Source organism: Dreissena polymorpha, chromosome 4, assembly GCF_020536995.1.
Source record: "Dreissena polymorpha isolate Duluth1 chromosome 4, UMN_Dpol_1.0, whole genome shotgun sequence".
Lineage (NCBI taxonomy): Eukaryota > Metazoa > Mollusca > Bivalvia > Myida > Dreissenidae > Dreissena > Dreissena polymorpha.
In genome coordinates, this window is record NC_068358.1 from 14,427,438 (window position 1) to 14,444,496 (window position 17,059).

The 17,059-nt window shown below is 33.4% G+C and overlaps 1 protein-coding gene across 1 annotated transcript; it reads left to right on the forward strand.

Annotated features, from left to right (window-relative positions):
• Positions 1–9,274: 9,274 nt before the first annotated feature.
• Positions 9,275–12,920, forward strand: LOC127877852 (uncharacterized). Its single transcript, XM_052424145.1, has 6 exons — positions 9,275–9,806; positions 10,091–10,155; positions 10,799–10,973; positions 11,362–11,496; positions 11,627–11,698; positions 12,036–12,920. Exons 1-6 carry the CDS (start codon positions 9,651–9,653, stop codon positions 12,624–12,626), a joined length of 1,194 nt encoding a protein of 397 aa, XP_052280105.1. The 5' UTR covers positions 9,275–9,650; the 3' UTR covers positions 12,627–12,920.
• The last annotated feature ends 4,139 nt before the right edge of the window (positions 12,921–17,059 follow it).

Sequence of the window (17,059 nt, forward strand, 5' to 3'; positions counted from 1 at the left end):
AAACACAAGAATATCCATGACAGAGCAAAAACTTCTATTTTTAAAAAGTTAAAACTCTCTAATACACATTTGTAAAAATGCCGTATACGTTCAGAACTTTCAATTGCAGCAACACCTTCTAAAGAAGAGTTTAATTCAAAATTTATTGTAAAATTCTAAATAAAACCGAATATAAGGTTAATTGTTAATTTTATTGAAATAACATTTTAATAATATTTTTATCAAAATTTGCCCTATTAAAGTTGTACGTGTATCATGACGAGCTTCATCCGGCGTCCTTCAGTCATCGTGCGGAGGCCCTCCGGCAATCAGACGGTCGCCGACCGATGTATATGTCCCTGGGAAATACCTTGACTTTTGCTGATACTCTTACAATGAATCCTATGTCGGGCGATCGCCGGGCGATAATCGGCCGTTGATCGACCGATCTTTTTTTCGATCTCAACTCGATTCTCTTCCGGGCCCGACTTCGGGTGAAATTTTAAGTGAGAGTTCAAATCAATCCTTACGCCGCCCGATGCTACAAAAGGACCCGATGAGAGTAAAAATACGTCGTCCGCTGATCGGACGGTGATCGGTCTCTATTGGTGACTGAGGTTAAGGAATGCGGTCAATAAAGACTTATTTAATGCAGTCCTTATCAATAATAACCTTTGCTCAGTTCATAACACTGGAGAAAGACACTGAATTTATCAAATGTATATTTGATAAATGTAACGTATATATAGTAGCTTGCTAGAGTTTGCTTCAGTCTTACGAAGTTAAACGAAATAACTTATTTCGCGACGTTGAAATATTTCTTATAAATAAAATGATTTTTGTAAAGAAATCATATGAATGAGTCAAACTGCTTATTATATTGTTAACAGAACTAAATCACAAAATCACACGGTTTTGATGTTTATAGTAATTTTGATTGAAGCATCTGGTAGTTTACTTACAAAGAATACGGATATCCGGATATGTTCGGATACTGGATACGGATATCCGAATGCCGATTTCAGATACGATTCGCATCCCTATTATCAAATACATTTCGGTCAAATGTTACAATTGTTTCAGGGAAATCCTTGACATTTTCATTTATAAGTAATTCTAGAATGTATTTTTGTCATGTGTAAGAGTATTAAACTAGCAGATTACGTACCTCGTTCCTACCGACTCGGATCCAATGAATAAATCGTTAAAAATAGTTTCAAAGTTTTCTAAATTTTTCTGCAACAGGTCCAGATGTTTAGTTTCTGCTTTCTTCTACAACATTCATATAAAACTGGCAAATTACGTGAGTCACATGATCGATATGGACTTTAATAAAATATGATATTAAAAACATGTTTTTATATAACAGCATTGTCTTAATTCCACTTGGCCGAAGTGAGCACGAAATTGTCATTGAGGCGATTTAATTTACTAAATGGATTTGACGTAAACGCGATAATTTATACACAAATCATGTAGAATGTTTAGTAAAATTAAAAGTACTAACCCGAAATTGAATGATTTATTAGTTAATGTTGCGTATGGACATTTGTTGCCATGGTTACAGTTTAAACATTATAATATTGACTGTAAATGTAACAGTTTTAAGACAAATGTTTGTATTTCGTTTAATGTGTTTTAATAAGTTGTATTTTTTTTTTCGCATTGTTTTATCCAAGTGTACTACACATCTTCAAATCTATTACAGGTTAGTAAAAATAATCACATTGTTGAGCTTTATAAAAATAACATAAATTTCATTTATGCTACAAACTCTATGTGTTTGTCTTTACAATATCAGATTTTTTTCAATTTAAATTATACATTAATCCTGTGTAACGCAATTATGTAATTGAATTGAGTTTTGTATTCTGTTCCCATGGTTACCAATATTAATTTAACATGTTTTACATGTTTAATAATGCCTAAGTAGTATTTACTGTAGAAATATAACAAAAAACAATGCACTTTTAATTAATTTATATAATTAAAGGTTAATGACAAAATCGTTTTCTTACGACGTAGGCTGAAACGTTTTGTGTTTTAGTTGGTTTTTCCAATTGCTCCGTTTTCACTTGTAATGGAGAAGTAGTATAAATAACATGTTTAGAAGCAATAATTCAGTAACCAGGCATGCGTATTCTTGATATTTTGTTATCATATCGAATAGGCATCGACCGGTGAATGCAAATTGATAATCTGATTGCAACATTGATTATGTTCTTATGAGACTATTATTTTAATTGAAAAAAACATGTAAAGATGTTCTTACATCTTCACTTCTCAAATGCTTCAAACATTTACTCATTAAATTGTTTTCTAACTTGTAAAAGGTGTATGGGGATTTGTAACGGAAAAGCCTGTTATAAACACATAAAGTATTATTACGCAGAGTGAGAAACCTTCATGCAGAAACACATAGGAGAGGTGGTGATAAAGTATGATGTGATAAGCATCGCCTGCAAGGCGTATTTAAAAGCATTCAGCCCACTTAACATAATTTCGGCATTTTAAAGGGCTGTGATTTTTTCCTCTCAACAGAGGAGTCATCTCGGGAATAACACTTCTCCCATGAAGCGTTTAGGGACGAAACGCCACTACAGAAAGGGGTTGCATTGCGAGGGGGGAAAGAGGCGATACAAAAATACTTGAAAAATAAAGTGGTCAAAACGTCTGTCACATCCGAGTGCTGTCCGTGCAGACTGAAAAGCAAAAAAAAAAGAGCGAAACCCAATCCAAGCGGTCGTGTAATTAACGGTGATTGATACATGACTGACATTGACGAGCTCGACAACGAAAACTCTTTGCAAAAGCCGCGTAATAAAGGAAAGAATATAGCAAAGAAGAATATACCAATAACGACTTTGTCGTCAACCATCTTCAAAGATTCTGAGCCTGAGCATGAAGATAATAAGGACGATTACGAGGTCATTTGCGTTTTTCAGAAACGCCAGCCATCAACCTTTCATTGACGCCCTCGATTTAAACTCCTCTAATCGGGTAAATGTGACTTGTTCGGACATTGAGTGAACGTGGCATTCTGTCACTAAAAACGAGTTTTGCGACGCGGTGACAAGTTCCGTTGCAGCATGGTTGGTAATCATGTTAATATTAAGTATCCTTGTTAAATTGTTTTTTGATCGTCTTTAGAAATTGACCTTATTGTGATGATGTAGTCCAACATTTTAGAACGGTCTTCCTTTTAGTGATCAATTTAATAGCTTGTTAGCGCGAATATTTTATTATAAAGTTATAAAGCCGGACAAACTCGATGTGTTACAAACATACAAAACGATTGTTGGATGTTTTTTCTGTAAGGTACATCTTATCAGGGGACAACTAATTCCGGTTGACGAATGTTGATCCACACTTTATTCACTAAGACATACGCTTATATATGCGGGTTCATACAGCTTTGATATAACAATTCCGCGTTCAGTGTCTTTAATGTCAGTGTCAGTAAAAAGCGGTGTATTATTTCACAATTCGAGGAGAGTTTACATAAAACTATATCACAAAAACATGTAGCAACTATAAAAAATGGCAAAAATAGTCACGATATTGGTAATAACGGGTTTTGGCATTTATAAATGCATGATCTACGTGTGTTCTTTAATAAACATGCATGTGTGGTATTTACTTATGTATTTTTCATAAGAAAAAAAAACTTATATATAATAATTTTAGTATAATTAAATAACACATTTATAACTTAACGTTTACAAACAAAATAATTAGAAAGACAACTTAAGTAAGAAATTCAGGGCTGAGTTGGGTCTTCAAGAAAGTGCATATTTTATATATGCACTATGGAGTACCAAATTATGAGTGTACATACGTATGTGATTGATGAAAAATTATTTAAAATACACCCAAATAGTGATATTGCTACTTTAAGAAATACAATTCAATGGTTAATTTTCAGCAAAGCTCATGCTTTTTCTAAACATGTTTAGTTGACTTATTTTTCACCTAACATACAAACGATATGCTATCAGGTTTCAATAGGTTAAATTTGTATTTGTTGATATTGATTTTTCTTATAATAGAATGCGATTTCTTTTAACTGCGCATTTAAATATTTCACGTGTTCAACGGTTTAAGAAATGAATAGACTAATAAATTTGGGAAAATAATAAGGCTATTGACTGGTTATTGTTTGAATGGTGACAAACCGGATAAGTTTAAGTCACATTTAAGAAAACAAATTAAAGGTCGGTATTTGCCAATTACACAAACTATGCATGAAAGTGTGACCTGTACGGCACGTAAACCAAGTTACGATATTCATTTAATCGTTTAAGGACAACTGGGACGTCAGACTGAATAACATTTTTAAAAAGGTACTGTGTTTGATTTGAGTATTTGCACATTTCAAGTTTGATATCTTAATATTACTTATTTAACGTATTATTAATGCTTGAATCCAATGTTCGAAACTAAGTTAAGGTAAATCATTCATCTACTTTCGTTACAGGTTTATAAAAAAAATATAAAATCTTTTTTAATTAGATTCAAAACAGGAACATTTAACGTTGCTTCTGTTTATATTTTCATAAGAATTTTACTCTTCGTTACAAAGTCAACATATTATGAAGTTTATTTACTAGTATCAGACACATATTTCAAGTTATACAATATAAACAAACGCCCTAGTAACTAAGTTACTAAGGACGATTACTTTTGAAATCGAGTATCCAATCTACACTCGGACGTATTTATCTTTTTGGCAAAGAGGATCATAATGGGAACTGGTGCAAGCACAAATAGTAAGTATGATGTATCATCTAAAACATTGTGATCAGAATTATGAGATTACATTCCGATAACGCGAATAATATACGACTTTGTGTGCAATACCTGCGCCACTTGAATAAATTATCAAACCGTAATAATGACACTAACACTGATTTCATGAAAAGTATAGTTTAAGAATTAAAGTAATCAACCTATTTTTAAATAAAACACTAAATGTGCAAATACTGCAATATGCAACCCTTAATTCAAAATTCTAATCACATCAAGTCAAAATGTTGCATGTTTACTGGAAATAACAATCTTTTCTACAAAGTTTAATGAATTATTTTACCAAAATAGTTTGCATGTAAACATATCCTAAATAAAAGCGAGTGTATGAATTTTCCAATTGAATGAAAACATTTAAAAAAAAAATAATAAGCAATAATAACCGTACTGTGTAATAATGGATTTATTAAACTGAGATACGGGATAATGAAATCTAAAAGCATCATAAGGAAGTTTGACCACTGACCGTCCGCTAATATATACCATAACACATAATGCATCAAATTTATTGTAAATCACCGTTTAAAACAAAGCATATAATGCTTTTATTAACGTGCTATAGGTTACAATGATTCAACATTAAACAAGGGTTATCCTGTGATAACAAGACGAGCCCACGCTTCAACTGATATAGCAGTAACACACGACAATAAAAAAGATGTTGACACAGATGGCAAAAATGAAGCAAGTAGTAAAAGAAATTCAAACAAACAAGAAGAACGCGTTTCGAGAATGCCGTTTCAAGACAAGATAAAGAACCTGGAAACAATACACAAGGATATAAAGAAATTACTATTAAGAGGGAACGTAACTTATCACATAGTCAAAAATGCATGTCAGCGTTTGGATGATTTGCAAAAGGTAAACGAATAGACAATGTCTATGAAATTTACTCCCACATTATGTTATTTTAAGAAGCTAATTTTTATTAACACTTAAACGTTTGCAAAAACGTCGATGTCAAGTACATGTTCGTAGCTCCGGAAAACACTAAGATGCTTGGCCTTGACGTTACAAATGCGATGACCTAATATTAATTACTTGTGCCATTATTGACTATTCAAGCCTTACTGACTTGTTGCCACGATAACGTTTCTCTCCTGTGGACGTAGAACGATTCAAATTGTTTATACTGGTTCTTCTTGATATACCTACATATACAAATATTTATTTAAGCGTGTGTGTGTTAACATATTTTGCAGAAGAAGGGAGACGTTTCAATTAGTGACCAATATGAAAACGGACAGGAACTCATAGCGAATTTGATAGAAATGAGAACAATGAAAAAAAGGAAAAAATCGCAACTCGTTTTTAAGAAAATATATTTGCACTCTTCGTATTAAATGTCAAGTTTGTATGCATTTTTTTTAGCTCATCTAAATATCCACATTACCAAAATTACATAAAAATCAATGTGAAACAGTAGCCATTACTTCTGTTTTTTAATTGTTCAAAAGATTCGAAACATTATTATAGATTATCAGAAATGGAATCTCAAAGGCTACACGCAAATAATGAAGCCATAACTGACTTGAGTGATCCAAATCGAGCAACAAAGATTTCTGAACGGTTTTCGGAACTTTTTGACAATGGACGGATGTGTTTGAGTGACTCACGCACAGGAAAGAAACTTCTGACAGGGAAGCAATTAGTATATTGATAGATATGTTTAAGGTAAGTTTTAAATTGATGATCGATTTCTTTCTTTGAAATTTTGGTAGTGTGGTTTGTTTTTACTTTTCCTTATTATTGGAACCTCAAAATATTTCCCTTATATCCGTTAAGACATCAGTGTAAACGTATTCTAAGGAAAATTACATTTCATTAAATGTTCGCCACACATCAATCAGATGTTTATAGTTTGGTAGATTACTGCTGACTTAATTTTTTGCAACCTACATATTCTATAGCTTGTTCTATGATCACAATTGTTAAACACCGTTCATAAAATCATTTTGTTCTGAAAACTGTGTTGCTGTTGATCCTTAAGATTAAAATAAATGTTTTTTACATTGCCTGTACTTTATAGATGTGTTGCGACGAATGTAAAAGTGTGGCTTCCTCACAGCGTCTGTGTATCCTTGGATACCTTAAGCTGCTACCTTATGCCACCAGTAAGGACATGGCGACGTGCAGGCCAGCTTTAATGCATTGCTTACATGAGTTCCAAAAACTATTCTCTCACATAACAATCGGAAACATCCGAAAGGATATGTTTCATATTTTTTACGCCACATATTTCATTATGCCATAAACAATCAAATATCGACAATACCTAAATTTCTAATGTTCCCATCTGGTTTTGAAGTTTGTGTTTAATAATATGGACATTGTTGAACCACTTTAGATAAAAAATCATGACCTACTTTGCATACAAACCAGATTGAATAAGGGGAGTTTTATTGTTTTACACCTGTCCATTGGTCGGTTGGTTGGCAGGATGATTCGGTGTGTTCGTAGACAAGATCTTTCGTTTTCTCATGATATTACCGTTTTGCCTTAGTTGTTTGTTGGTCATTTTCATATAGTTGTGCACACTCATTGCTTTTGAGATTGTGGTATCAAAGGTCAAGGTCAGTGTATTTTTATATAATGTCATTCAAATTGGTAAATTGGTTACTCTGGTGAAAGAGAAGACGCCTATAAAAATTGAGATCCATAGGCCTCTGTTTTCTTGATGGACTTTTTTTCCGGATAAGAGCCACACTACGAGTTACCTTTAATGTTTAACTTAACATGTTATTTTCTTGACAGGAAGGGAAAAAACAGCGATTTCGTAGTCCATTGATTAATTGCTACAACAAATAGCTTTAGTGCCATAGTTTAACTTTCATGACGACACCTCGTTAAGGAAAACGTTTCCTTTGTTCCCTTAACAAATGTGTACTTTATGACATTTCGATGAAAGTATTTTTAATCAGAAACAGGGCATTTTTATCGCCTGATATATATTTAATATAATTTAAATCATATCTGAAGTATGTGTGGGTAAATAAAATAAAGTTCTACCGTATAAAGTTTCGCTAATTTATATAAATTATAAATCTTTCGGCCGAGAGGAGCTTTGTTTTGAATTCTTATTTAAAATGCATAATTTTGGAAATTGATTGATTTTAAAATATCCATTTCAATTATGCGTAATATGAAAATTAAATCATTGCGTATCTGTTGCACGTGGTAAAAGCGCATTTATTATTATCTTAGCGCGCATATTTTATCAAATACAGTTCTTACATTTGTTTTAGATAATTATCGATAGTATCGGCAAACGGGACATGCAAAAGACTACAAAACAATTTCAATTATATCAAAGCCTTCGTCAACCAAGCCATCGATGTGTGCTGGAATTCTCATATACAGAGTCCTCCGGTGGCGTTTATATTCGAGCCATCTTCTGAGCTGGCAGGCACACATTTAAAGCCATATACAGCCTCTGGCACCGAGCTGGATAACGTTGTATGGCCGGCTATGCTGATGCACGAGAGTGGACCGATCTTGTTTAAGGGAATTGCACAGTTCACACAAAATATTGAAAATGACCAAGATGTACAAAATAGTAGTGACTTTGTCTGGTCGTGACATATAAACCGAAAGTACAAATTGATACATCCTTTAACAAAACGAATTTTGTACAAGAATGGGCGAAATGACTATTGAATCTCCATGGTTAATGCATAATTTCAGAATCCTTTATAACACTATAACGAATAAACACTTTTTTTAAATATCACAGTGCAATTACGAATTAAACATTTTATTAATAGTTACATGGTAAGAATTATGTAAAGTCTTAGTAAAATGACAAAAAATGACATACTTGCTATATAATATGAAAGAGGAATGAGCTCGATAATCACAGTTTTATTCCTTGTATGTGCTATGTTTGTGCATTTACTATTGAATAAAACTGCAAATATTTTTTATATAGTATGTTATAGAAATTCCTTTGATACTTGATCATGAACGTGTAAACGTTAAGTGTGTCACGTTACCAGATGCCTCGTCTAGACGTCTCATTTAGCAAGTGCAAACCGAACTAGAATAATAAGACCAAAGTCACAAATAAGATGTCATTTGTGACTTTTATTCAATCATTGTGGTGTTTTATATGTTATCAACAATTTGACACTTGAACATTTTAATCATCTTCCACGGTTATGAGAATGGGGCACCTGTTGATGTCATGCACTCTAACATAGTCTGTAATATGACCGGTACAATGTTTGTAACACATGGGTATATTGCTTTAAATATAGCTAATATATTAACCTCTGCTAGACAAAAAACAGATCGAAACAACCACACAAATGTTACGAAAATTGAGTTGTCAATGTCATATTGAATTAAAGTTATTTAGTGAAATTCTAACAAACATTTATTTTTAACAATTTCGTTCAACCTCTATCCGATTAGGAAAGCGCTCAGAAAATCTTTAAATGAATTAAATGTGATATAATGAACGCTAGAATTGCGGCTTTTTTTTAATTATTACCGGGGTACACTGTATTGTTTAAGTCATTATTCTGGTAAGCAATATGTTTTATGAACCAGTTTGCAATTCATTTATACATCCACAGATATGTTGTTAACTTATTACAATTTCAAATTGTTTTGTACGCCCAAGGTATTACCGACACAAATGATTCATGTTATACTTTCATTAACTGTCGTTTTTACATTTATTTCAAAAGCATAATGCCTGTACATCACAATGTACGTTGGTATGCAGCACAATTGTCTATTTTCTTATCGTATGTTAATGGTGGATAATCAAATTATCAAATTATTATATTATATTATCATGTTGTTAACATATCAGAGCAGACGGAATAGATATTCACAGAAATTAATAGCAAAGCAATACGATGGCTGTGACAGTAGACGAGCTGTTTACGAAAGACTTGAGTGACTTGATGAAGGTTACTGAAGATTTGCTGGATACCAAGGATCCTGATACGAAGGCGTTTGTTACAGAGCGCATCAGAGACATGCAAGCGTTTCTTCAAGAAAAACAATTGGAGGTATACCAGTTAAATGCACAATTCTTGTGGCTATGGTTTATATTTATTTTACAACATACATTTATGCGTGCGACAAAAAATCATAGGTCGTAAAACATCGGACAAAACGAAACAACATATGTCTATTATAACCGATACAAGAATATTATAGAAGACTAATAGTATACAAATTCTTATCGCAAATCTGTTTGCAATCGTTTGAAGGACAAATAACAATTTATCAAATATCGTAGAAAAGACATAATAAATGATATAAAATGAGAACTATACCTTTACGATCACAGGCAGAGAAGCAATGGCAAAAGGAGATAAACGAAGATGAGAAAGAAATCAAGTCCGTGCAAGACAGGTAATTATTTAAATCTCAAATATACAAAATAAACGTTTTTACATTTCTTAATCATCAAGAGTAATGCTTAAGTCTTGATATGCACGTTGTAGAAGAAAAGTAAGTATATATATATAATAATAGTAATTAATGCAATAAGCAGTAATAACAGAATAAATGCAGCATGTAAGTTCAACAATAGCTGTCAGTGGCACTGCTGATATTAGAAATTAAAAAAGTTACTCGCATGATAACCTTAAAGTACGTGTTGTTACTGCTACTAGTGTTGTTAACTATATATGCGCCGGTCTCTGAGAAAACTGGGTGTAGTATATTTGCGTAAAGTATCATGTCAGATTACTTTTGCAGTCCACAAAGGCTTACAATGACGACACATTCCGCCTGTACTAGATTTTCGTTTACTTCGAGACTTCCTTTAAACTAACAGGTCCATATACTAGTAATCGGAAAAAGTCGTCCCTGGTAAGCCTGTGTGGACTGCACATGCTAATTTGGAACAATACTTCACTCAAATTCATTCAACCCGTGTGCCCAGAGCCCGGCTTATTTCTTTTGATGTAGAAGAATCCGCGTTGTGTGTTGTTATTGTTATTTTCTTTGAAAATCAACTGTGAATATTTTATAATGTTCTGTTTTACACAAGGATTGTAAAGCTGCGCGACGGAGGGGTGGAGGATACAGTGGGTGATACTTTGGACCACTTGAAGTTATGGAAGGACCTGAAGGACAACGAGTGGAAAAATGTCTACTGGTTCTTTATCCGTGAGACTAGGGAACCAGTGCAACTCGTGCACGAAAAGTTGCTCACGATTCTCAATGTAAGTACATCCGGGAGACGAGGGAGCCAGTGCGACTCGTGTGTGAGAGATTGTTCGAGATTCTCAAAAATTTGTGTAACCAATAGCGAACAATAAATTATATTGTTAATCGATACTTGCGATTAAGGGTTTATTATAACATGTCATTCGATAACTTGATTTAGTCCGACACTGTTAACACTCCTTATTTTAAGTATTTTTTAACTTTGAATAAGGATCAGTTTATTTTATTGACTTACGAAAACGTGCGTTTGTTTAGGTAAGGTACATACAAGGGTATAAATAGTATAGTGAGTAATATTGGTTAAATGGTGCTCTTGAGTATGGATACAAATTGTGTGGCAATTATATTGGCAACACAATATTTTGTGTGTGTTTGCATTCTTAGAAAGCATACGAAGCTGCTGGAGAACATATGCGAGATTCACGTGCGCAAATTTTCTACCAGGTGATCCAACCTGGCGCCGCGTTTGAGAGGACTCGTGATAGACAGGAGGCTTTGAAAGCCTTCAAGAATAGAGAGGTACGCATGGTAAAGAATGTATTAAATGTACTCTTTTAAAGAAATGTTTTAAACCATGTATTTATGTATATTATTTTACTTTAATAACTACTTTAACTTAAGTTGTCTTTCATTCCTTCTCGATTTTCAGGAGGAATTAAATGATTTAAGTGCCCTGTGCCAATTCAAAGCAATGCCGTTTTGTATAGATTCAATAAAAAAGGTAAGCTTATTTTCATGTCTCTTTTCGCCAATACGCATGTTCAAGTAAATGGTATAAACTTCGTAAATGAACTGTAAACAGTGTAGTTTTTAATAAATGCAAAACGTTTTGTAAGACAAAGTGTGCTTTAAAAAGGCTTAAATCTATCATATTTTTTATAAGAATAAGTTAGACGATTTGAGTTAGCCCTTAGTTTGTTTTGCATGAGTGAACCCAAAAACTACACTTATCTTTTGTGACTGTTTGTTATGAGAAATTGGTTACATTTTCTCTGGATATCTTCTGAAAATGCCCGCGCTCCAATTTTGTGAAAATAAAAACAAAAACTTTCTTTCAGAATATCAAGGATGCTATACTAAAAAAAGACAAAATTATATGTACAGTGCCAAACGCTTCCGATGAATTCCAAAAGGCAATAGATAACTACTTTATAAAATGCATCGAGTTTTCTTGGGCGGCGGCCTTTAAAGATGTGTCTCCTATTCTGCTGGTCACTGATCCGAACAAAGAATGTCCAAAGAAACTCCTCAATAGCTTCGAAGGTCTCGATAAGTTACATAAACTCTGTACTGTGGAATGGCCGGCTCTAGTTCAAGGGAATTCCATTATTTGTCCGTGGGTGTTGAGAGAAAGAAATCAGCTCCGCCCTTCAGCTCCTCCGTACACTAAGGAAGAATTGCTAAATGTAGGGGCACACATAACTGCACATGGACGCACCGTTGAGTCTCAGAGTCGGGCGGAGATGACGTCACCGATATTAACACGAAGACCACTTCCAAAACCTCCAGAAACCGGAAAGGCGATCAAATCCATTGAAAAGACTACCAAGCAACACCAAATAGATGCAACTACAGCGTACAATGTGCCTAGTAAGAAGCAACCGAAGATACATGGTAACATGCGAAATAATCAAAATGTAAATTTTTGATAGTACAACCCTCTGCTTTATGTACTTAAAATGCATGTGTAGAGATCGATTGTGATAAGACGTTATTTAGTATCCCGCACTTTTGTGACCACGTGTTAAGGTTGACCACATAAATGAAGAAATCATTATTGTGTTTGTTAAAACTACCATTGTACACATTTGGAATTTGTTATGTCTATATGTTTGACGTCTTAACACAGTTTCATAACAACGTCAAAAAGCCAATATGATAATTATGCAGTTGATAGTAAGTATATTCAATAACAAAGCAGCTTATGTATATACGTTGTAAACATGTTTTGTTGTGTGTATAAAGGTCATGATTGTTCAAGTTCGCGTTGTTTCTTCTTAGTGAGTTCACGTATGACGGTCACTTTAACATTTCTACTCCTTTTTCATTCAAATTAATATTGAATGTGATCTTTAATAACGAATTAAAACGAAGTGGTCACTAGACACACGTGTGTATCAATATTAAATCGGTATGGAAAATGGCTCGTATGGCATATGCGGCCCGCGTAGCTCCAGACCAGCCCGAGCAACCGCGCAGTCTGGCCAAGGGCTTCGCTGTCCGCTACCAAGTAACGCGATGTTTCTTAGTCTTATTAGCGGACATACTTCGAGGATGCGCATGCTGATCTCGAGCTACGCTGGCCGCATATGGCATAAGACCTGTTGTTCATGAAGCGCTTCTTTTTATAAATGTAGTTGACATGCCAGTGCGATTGCAACAAATCGTACTGGATATGTCCGCAGCAATGACAGATGTGTCTCCTGCTATAAAATTATGGTATCTGAAGTAACAGTTGTGTTTAGAACAAAATCAACTACTAGTATACAGGCATAAGGTATGCTATATCGTATAAAAATAAGTTGTTATTTTTTAAATAGTAATACTGATTCTAAACATAACTTAGATTATATATGTTACAAATGAAGGAATGTAACCAAGTTATAGTAAATTATGTAAACAATTGTTAAATATAAGAATATTACTCGCTTACATAATATGCGCTTAAAAAATATAATAATTGTTAAACAACGTAAAAAAACCAATCCAAGATCTGAACAGAAAAAAATGCCATTCTTATTTCACCTTCACATATATTTAAAAACTCATAAACGAATGCAAATAATATTCCCCTTATTGCTTTTTATTAGTCAGACAGCCTGTTTTGTCGTTCTAAAGTATGGGTATTGAACGATTCCGGCTAACAATCTCAATATAAATAAGTAAAACTCCAGCTGCTGGAGCAGTATTGCATTCCTATTATAAACAATTTGTTGGTCCTTTATTTAAATTATTGTATATGCTCATAACAGATCATTATAAAAAAATGTTTCCTATTCACATAAGTTCAACTAGCTTCATTTTTCCATGCATCGGCTCGTTTTCAAACATGCTTGGGCTGTAGATGCCGCTTATGATGTCAACAGAAACGCATAAACAGGCCTTTGTATCAGTAAAATGCGTCACTTAAAAACATAGTCTAACACCATCTCTTCACATCAGATTACGCTCAAAGTATTGACCCACAACACACATACTTTGAAAATGCATTAACGCATCACTTAATCAAAGAAGCAAAGATATAAATAAATAATGTGTGTTACTAAAACGTGCACATGATATTCCAGTGTATTTAAAAACAAAACTATGATGTTTAAAACGTAATACTTATAAAAACATTCAGATGATTACCTTTTAAAAACAAATAAGTGACTGAATATACTCATTCTTGCTTTATAAAAGGATTTTAGGGATGAAGATATCACTTATTTTTCGTTTTATTATAGATTTTTAGTAACTATTTTAACCACATAAAGCACCAGTGACTGTATATTTGAATTTATTTTTATTTGTTACAAATTATTATGATCTTTTGCAATATCTCTATATTAACAATTTTTCCTGTCAAATATAGGATGTGAGTTTTTAGTCGTTTGATTACAATTGCAAATTGCACTACATTATCGGTAGGTCACTGTAAAAAACATACTCGTCATTCAATATAAGAGAATACTATGCATTATGTATTAAACTTCGCTATATAAAATACAAATTGGACTACATTGTATGTTTGGTTAGAACACTGGTACTTAGCGCCTATTGTGCAAGTCAGACTTAAAATGCATTTATATGTGTTTTCAAGCAAAAATACTATTCAAGGGCGACATCTGCCGTCATTGTGGTTGTCTAGCGTACTTACACGGTCATGTCTTTTATCCATGTGTATGTCGCCTTTGGTGTTATTTAAGCATTATTTTAGTAATTACTAAAAACATAAGCGGTTAAAGTGTTAGAGGTTTTCGGAATTTTATTGTAAATACGATACGTAACTTGAATACCATTTTATGAAAACATATTTGTGTTTATGTGATTGCTGATTTTTCGATTGTATTAAGGTTAACCTTAGCCAATTTATATCCAACCTTTCCATTTAAAAGGTCAAAATATCAAAGATATCGTGTTGCAATTCATATTTAAGTTATACTTGGTGCAGGCTGATGCCTTATTTTTTGTGTATTTGAGTGTGTGCATTCATGTCACATAACTCGAGTAAATAACGTCCATAATGGTTTAATTCCCGCCCATCATGGTGGTTTATATAACAATTCGGATCACTTAAAAAAATGACGCAAAAGAAAAGAATGAAATCAAAATCTCGCTACAAAAACGTGAAAAGCCAGGATTCAATATGGCGACACATTTTGCATTCCGACTCTTTTAAATGAACATTCTCACGGGCAACAATCTTGTTGATTTGTCAACAGCCTCAGGTTTTACATGGTACTGGAAAGTTACCAAAAAGATGCAGTGATGTTTTTACCAAGATTGCCTTTGAAATTTTAAGATTGCAGTTGATGTTTGACTGCATGTGTTGGTCAACATGGACAAATTCATCCATATACCGTAATTACTATAAGTTTTAGGACAATTAAAAATAATTATTTGTTGATGTCCGAAAATTCAGCTACGAATTTTTTTCAAAAATTACATGTGTGCGAAAATTTAGATACAAAAATTTAAGGTGTTCGAAAGTATAATTATATTGAAATAAAATCAATTAATCAATGTACAATTATTTTATTGTGATTTACTCTTCTTTTCAGCTATAGAAACATAAATACAACTTCAAAGCTTTGCTAATTCTTGACTTAAATGATATAGAACAGAAAGGTAAAAACATAAAACATTCTGCTTCCTTAGTAGGACGAAACTTTTCCAATGCTGTTGGGTTAATCAATTGTTTTCTACCGGTATACCTGTTTTCTACCCAATTACGCGAATGTAAAGGTCCATTGCCCTCGGGCATGCTCTGCCAGGTTTAATTACCTTGATCCTCTGCCAGGTTTTATTACCTTGATCCGGTGGTAAAAATCCATGATCGAAGTGTCACAAGATACGCCAAAACAGGACCGAAAAACCTGTAGAATAGCGCTGTAAAAATACAGTCTGAAAATTAGCAGACGTTAATTATAGACGAAACCCTGTATGTCCGAAAATTAAGAGACATTAACAATAATTATTTTTGCTATAAAAGAAGGTGTCCGAAAACTTCGATTGTCCAAAATCCTGGTCCTCCTGCAACTGATAGGGTTAGTGAACTATTCTGTGAATTTGTGAGCTTTAAAATATTCAGCTGGTGCCAAAGTTGTAAAGCTCAAGAAACATATTGTATATATTTATACTTATTTATATAAGGTGTCTTAGAAAAAAACGGTGTATTTGTTTTCCTTTCCACATAATATTTTGACATGTTAAAACACCACAAGAATATTCAAGACAGAGCAAAAACTACTATTTAAGTTAAAACTCTCTAACACACATTTTTGAAAATGTTGATAAAATTTAGAACTTTCAATTGCAGCAGCACCTTCTAAAGAAGAGTTTCATTATATAAGTACATTGTACTTTAAAATCAAAGCGCTGAAGGCACTGACGTTGTTCGCTGTTGTCGTCCTTAATTAGCTTGTGCGCATTGCACAGACTAATCAGTGTACACAGGCTTATCTTATTTGACATGGATTAAGCCCCGTTTTCCCTGAAAATAGCCAATATGTACAGATTTCAATGATAAACACTAGAATGGCCAATGTCGTCTTACAAGCTGGTATATACACTCACTGCTGAAGTAGAGCAGAAGTATTTGTCGTCTGCAGAGCAGACAGGCAGCGGTAATCGCTCCTAGCATAGTGAGTTGCGGTTCTTACCGTAGCTAAGGCTTCTAAGCACATATTGGTATGCAAAATATGCTCTGTAAATTTAGTCGGCCGCTAACGCGACCAACTAAAACCGATGTAACTTATTGATTTGATTATATTTATATCAAACACTTATCCTATTAACCAGAAAGCCATGATAATTTAGTGAAAATAATATCAACACGATATGTTTTCAAAGTCGCCCCAATGACATTGGCTTAGATCAC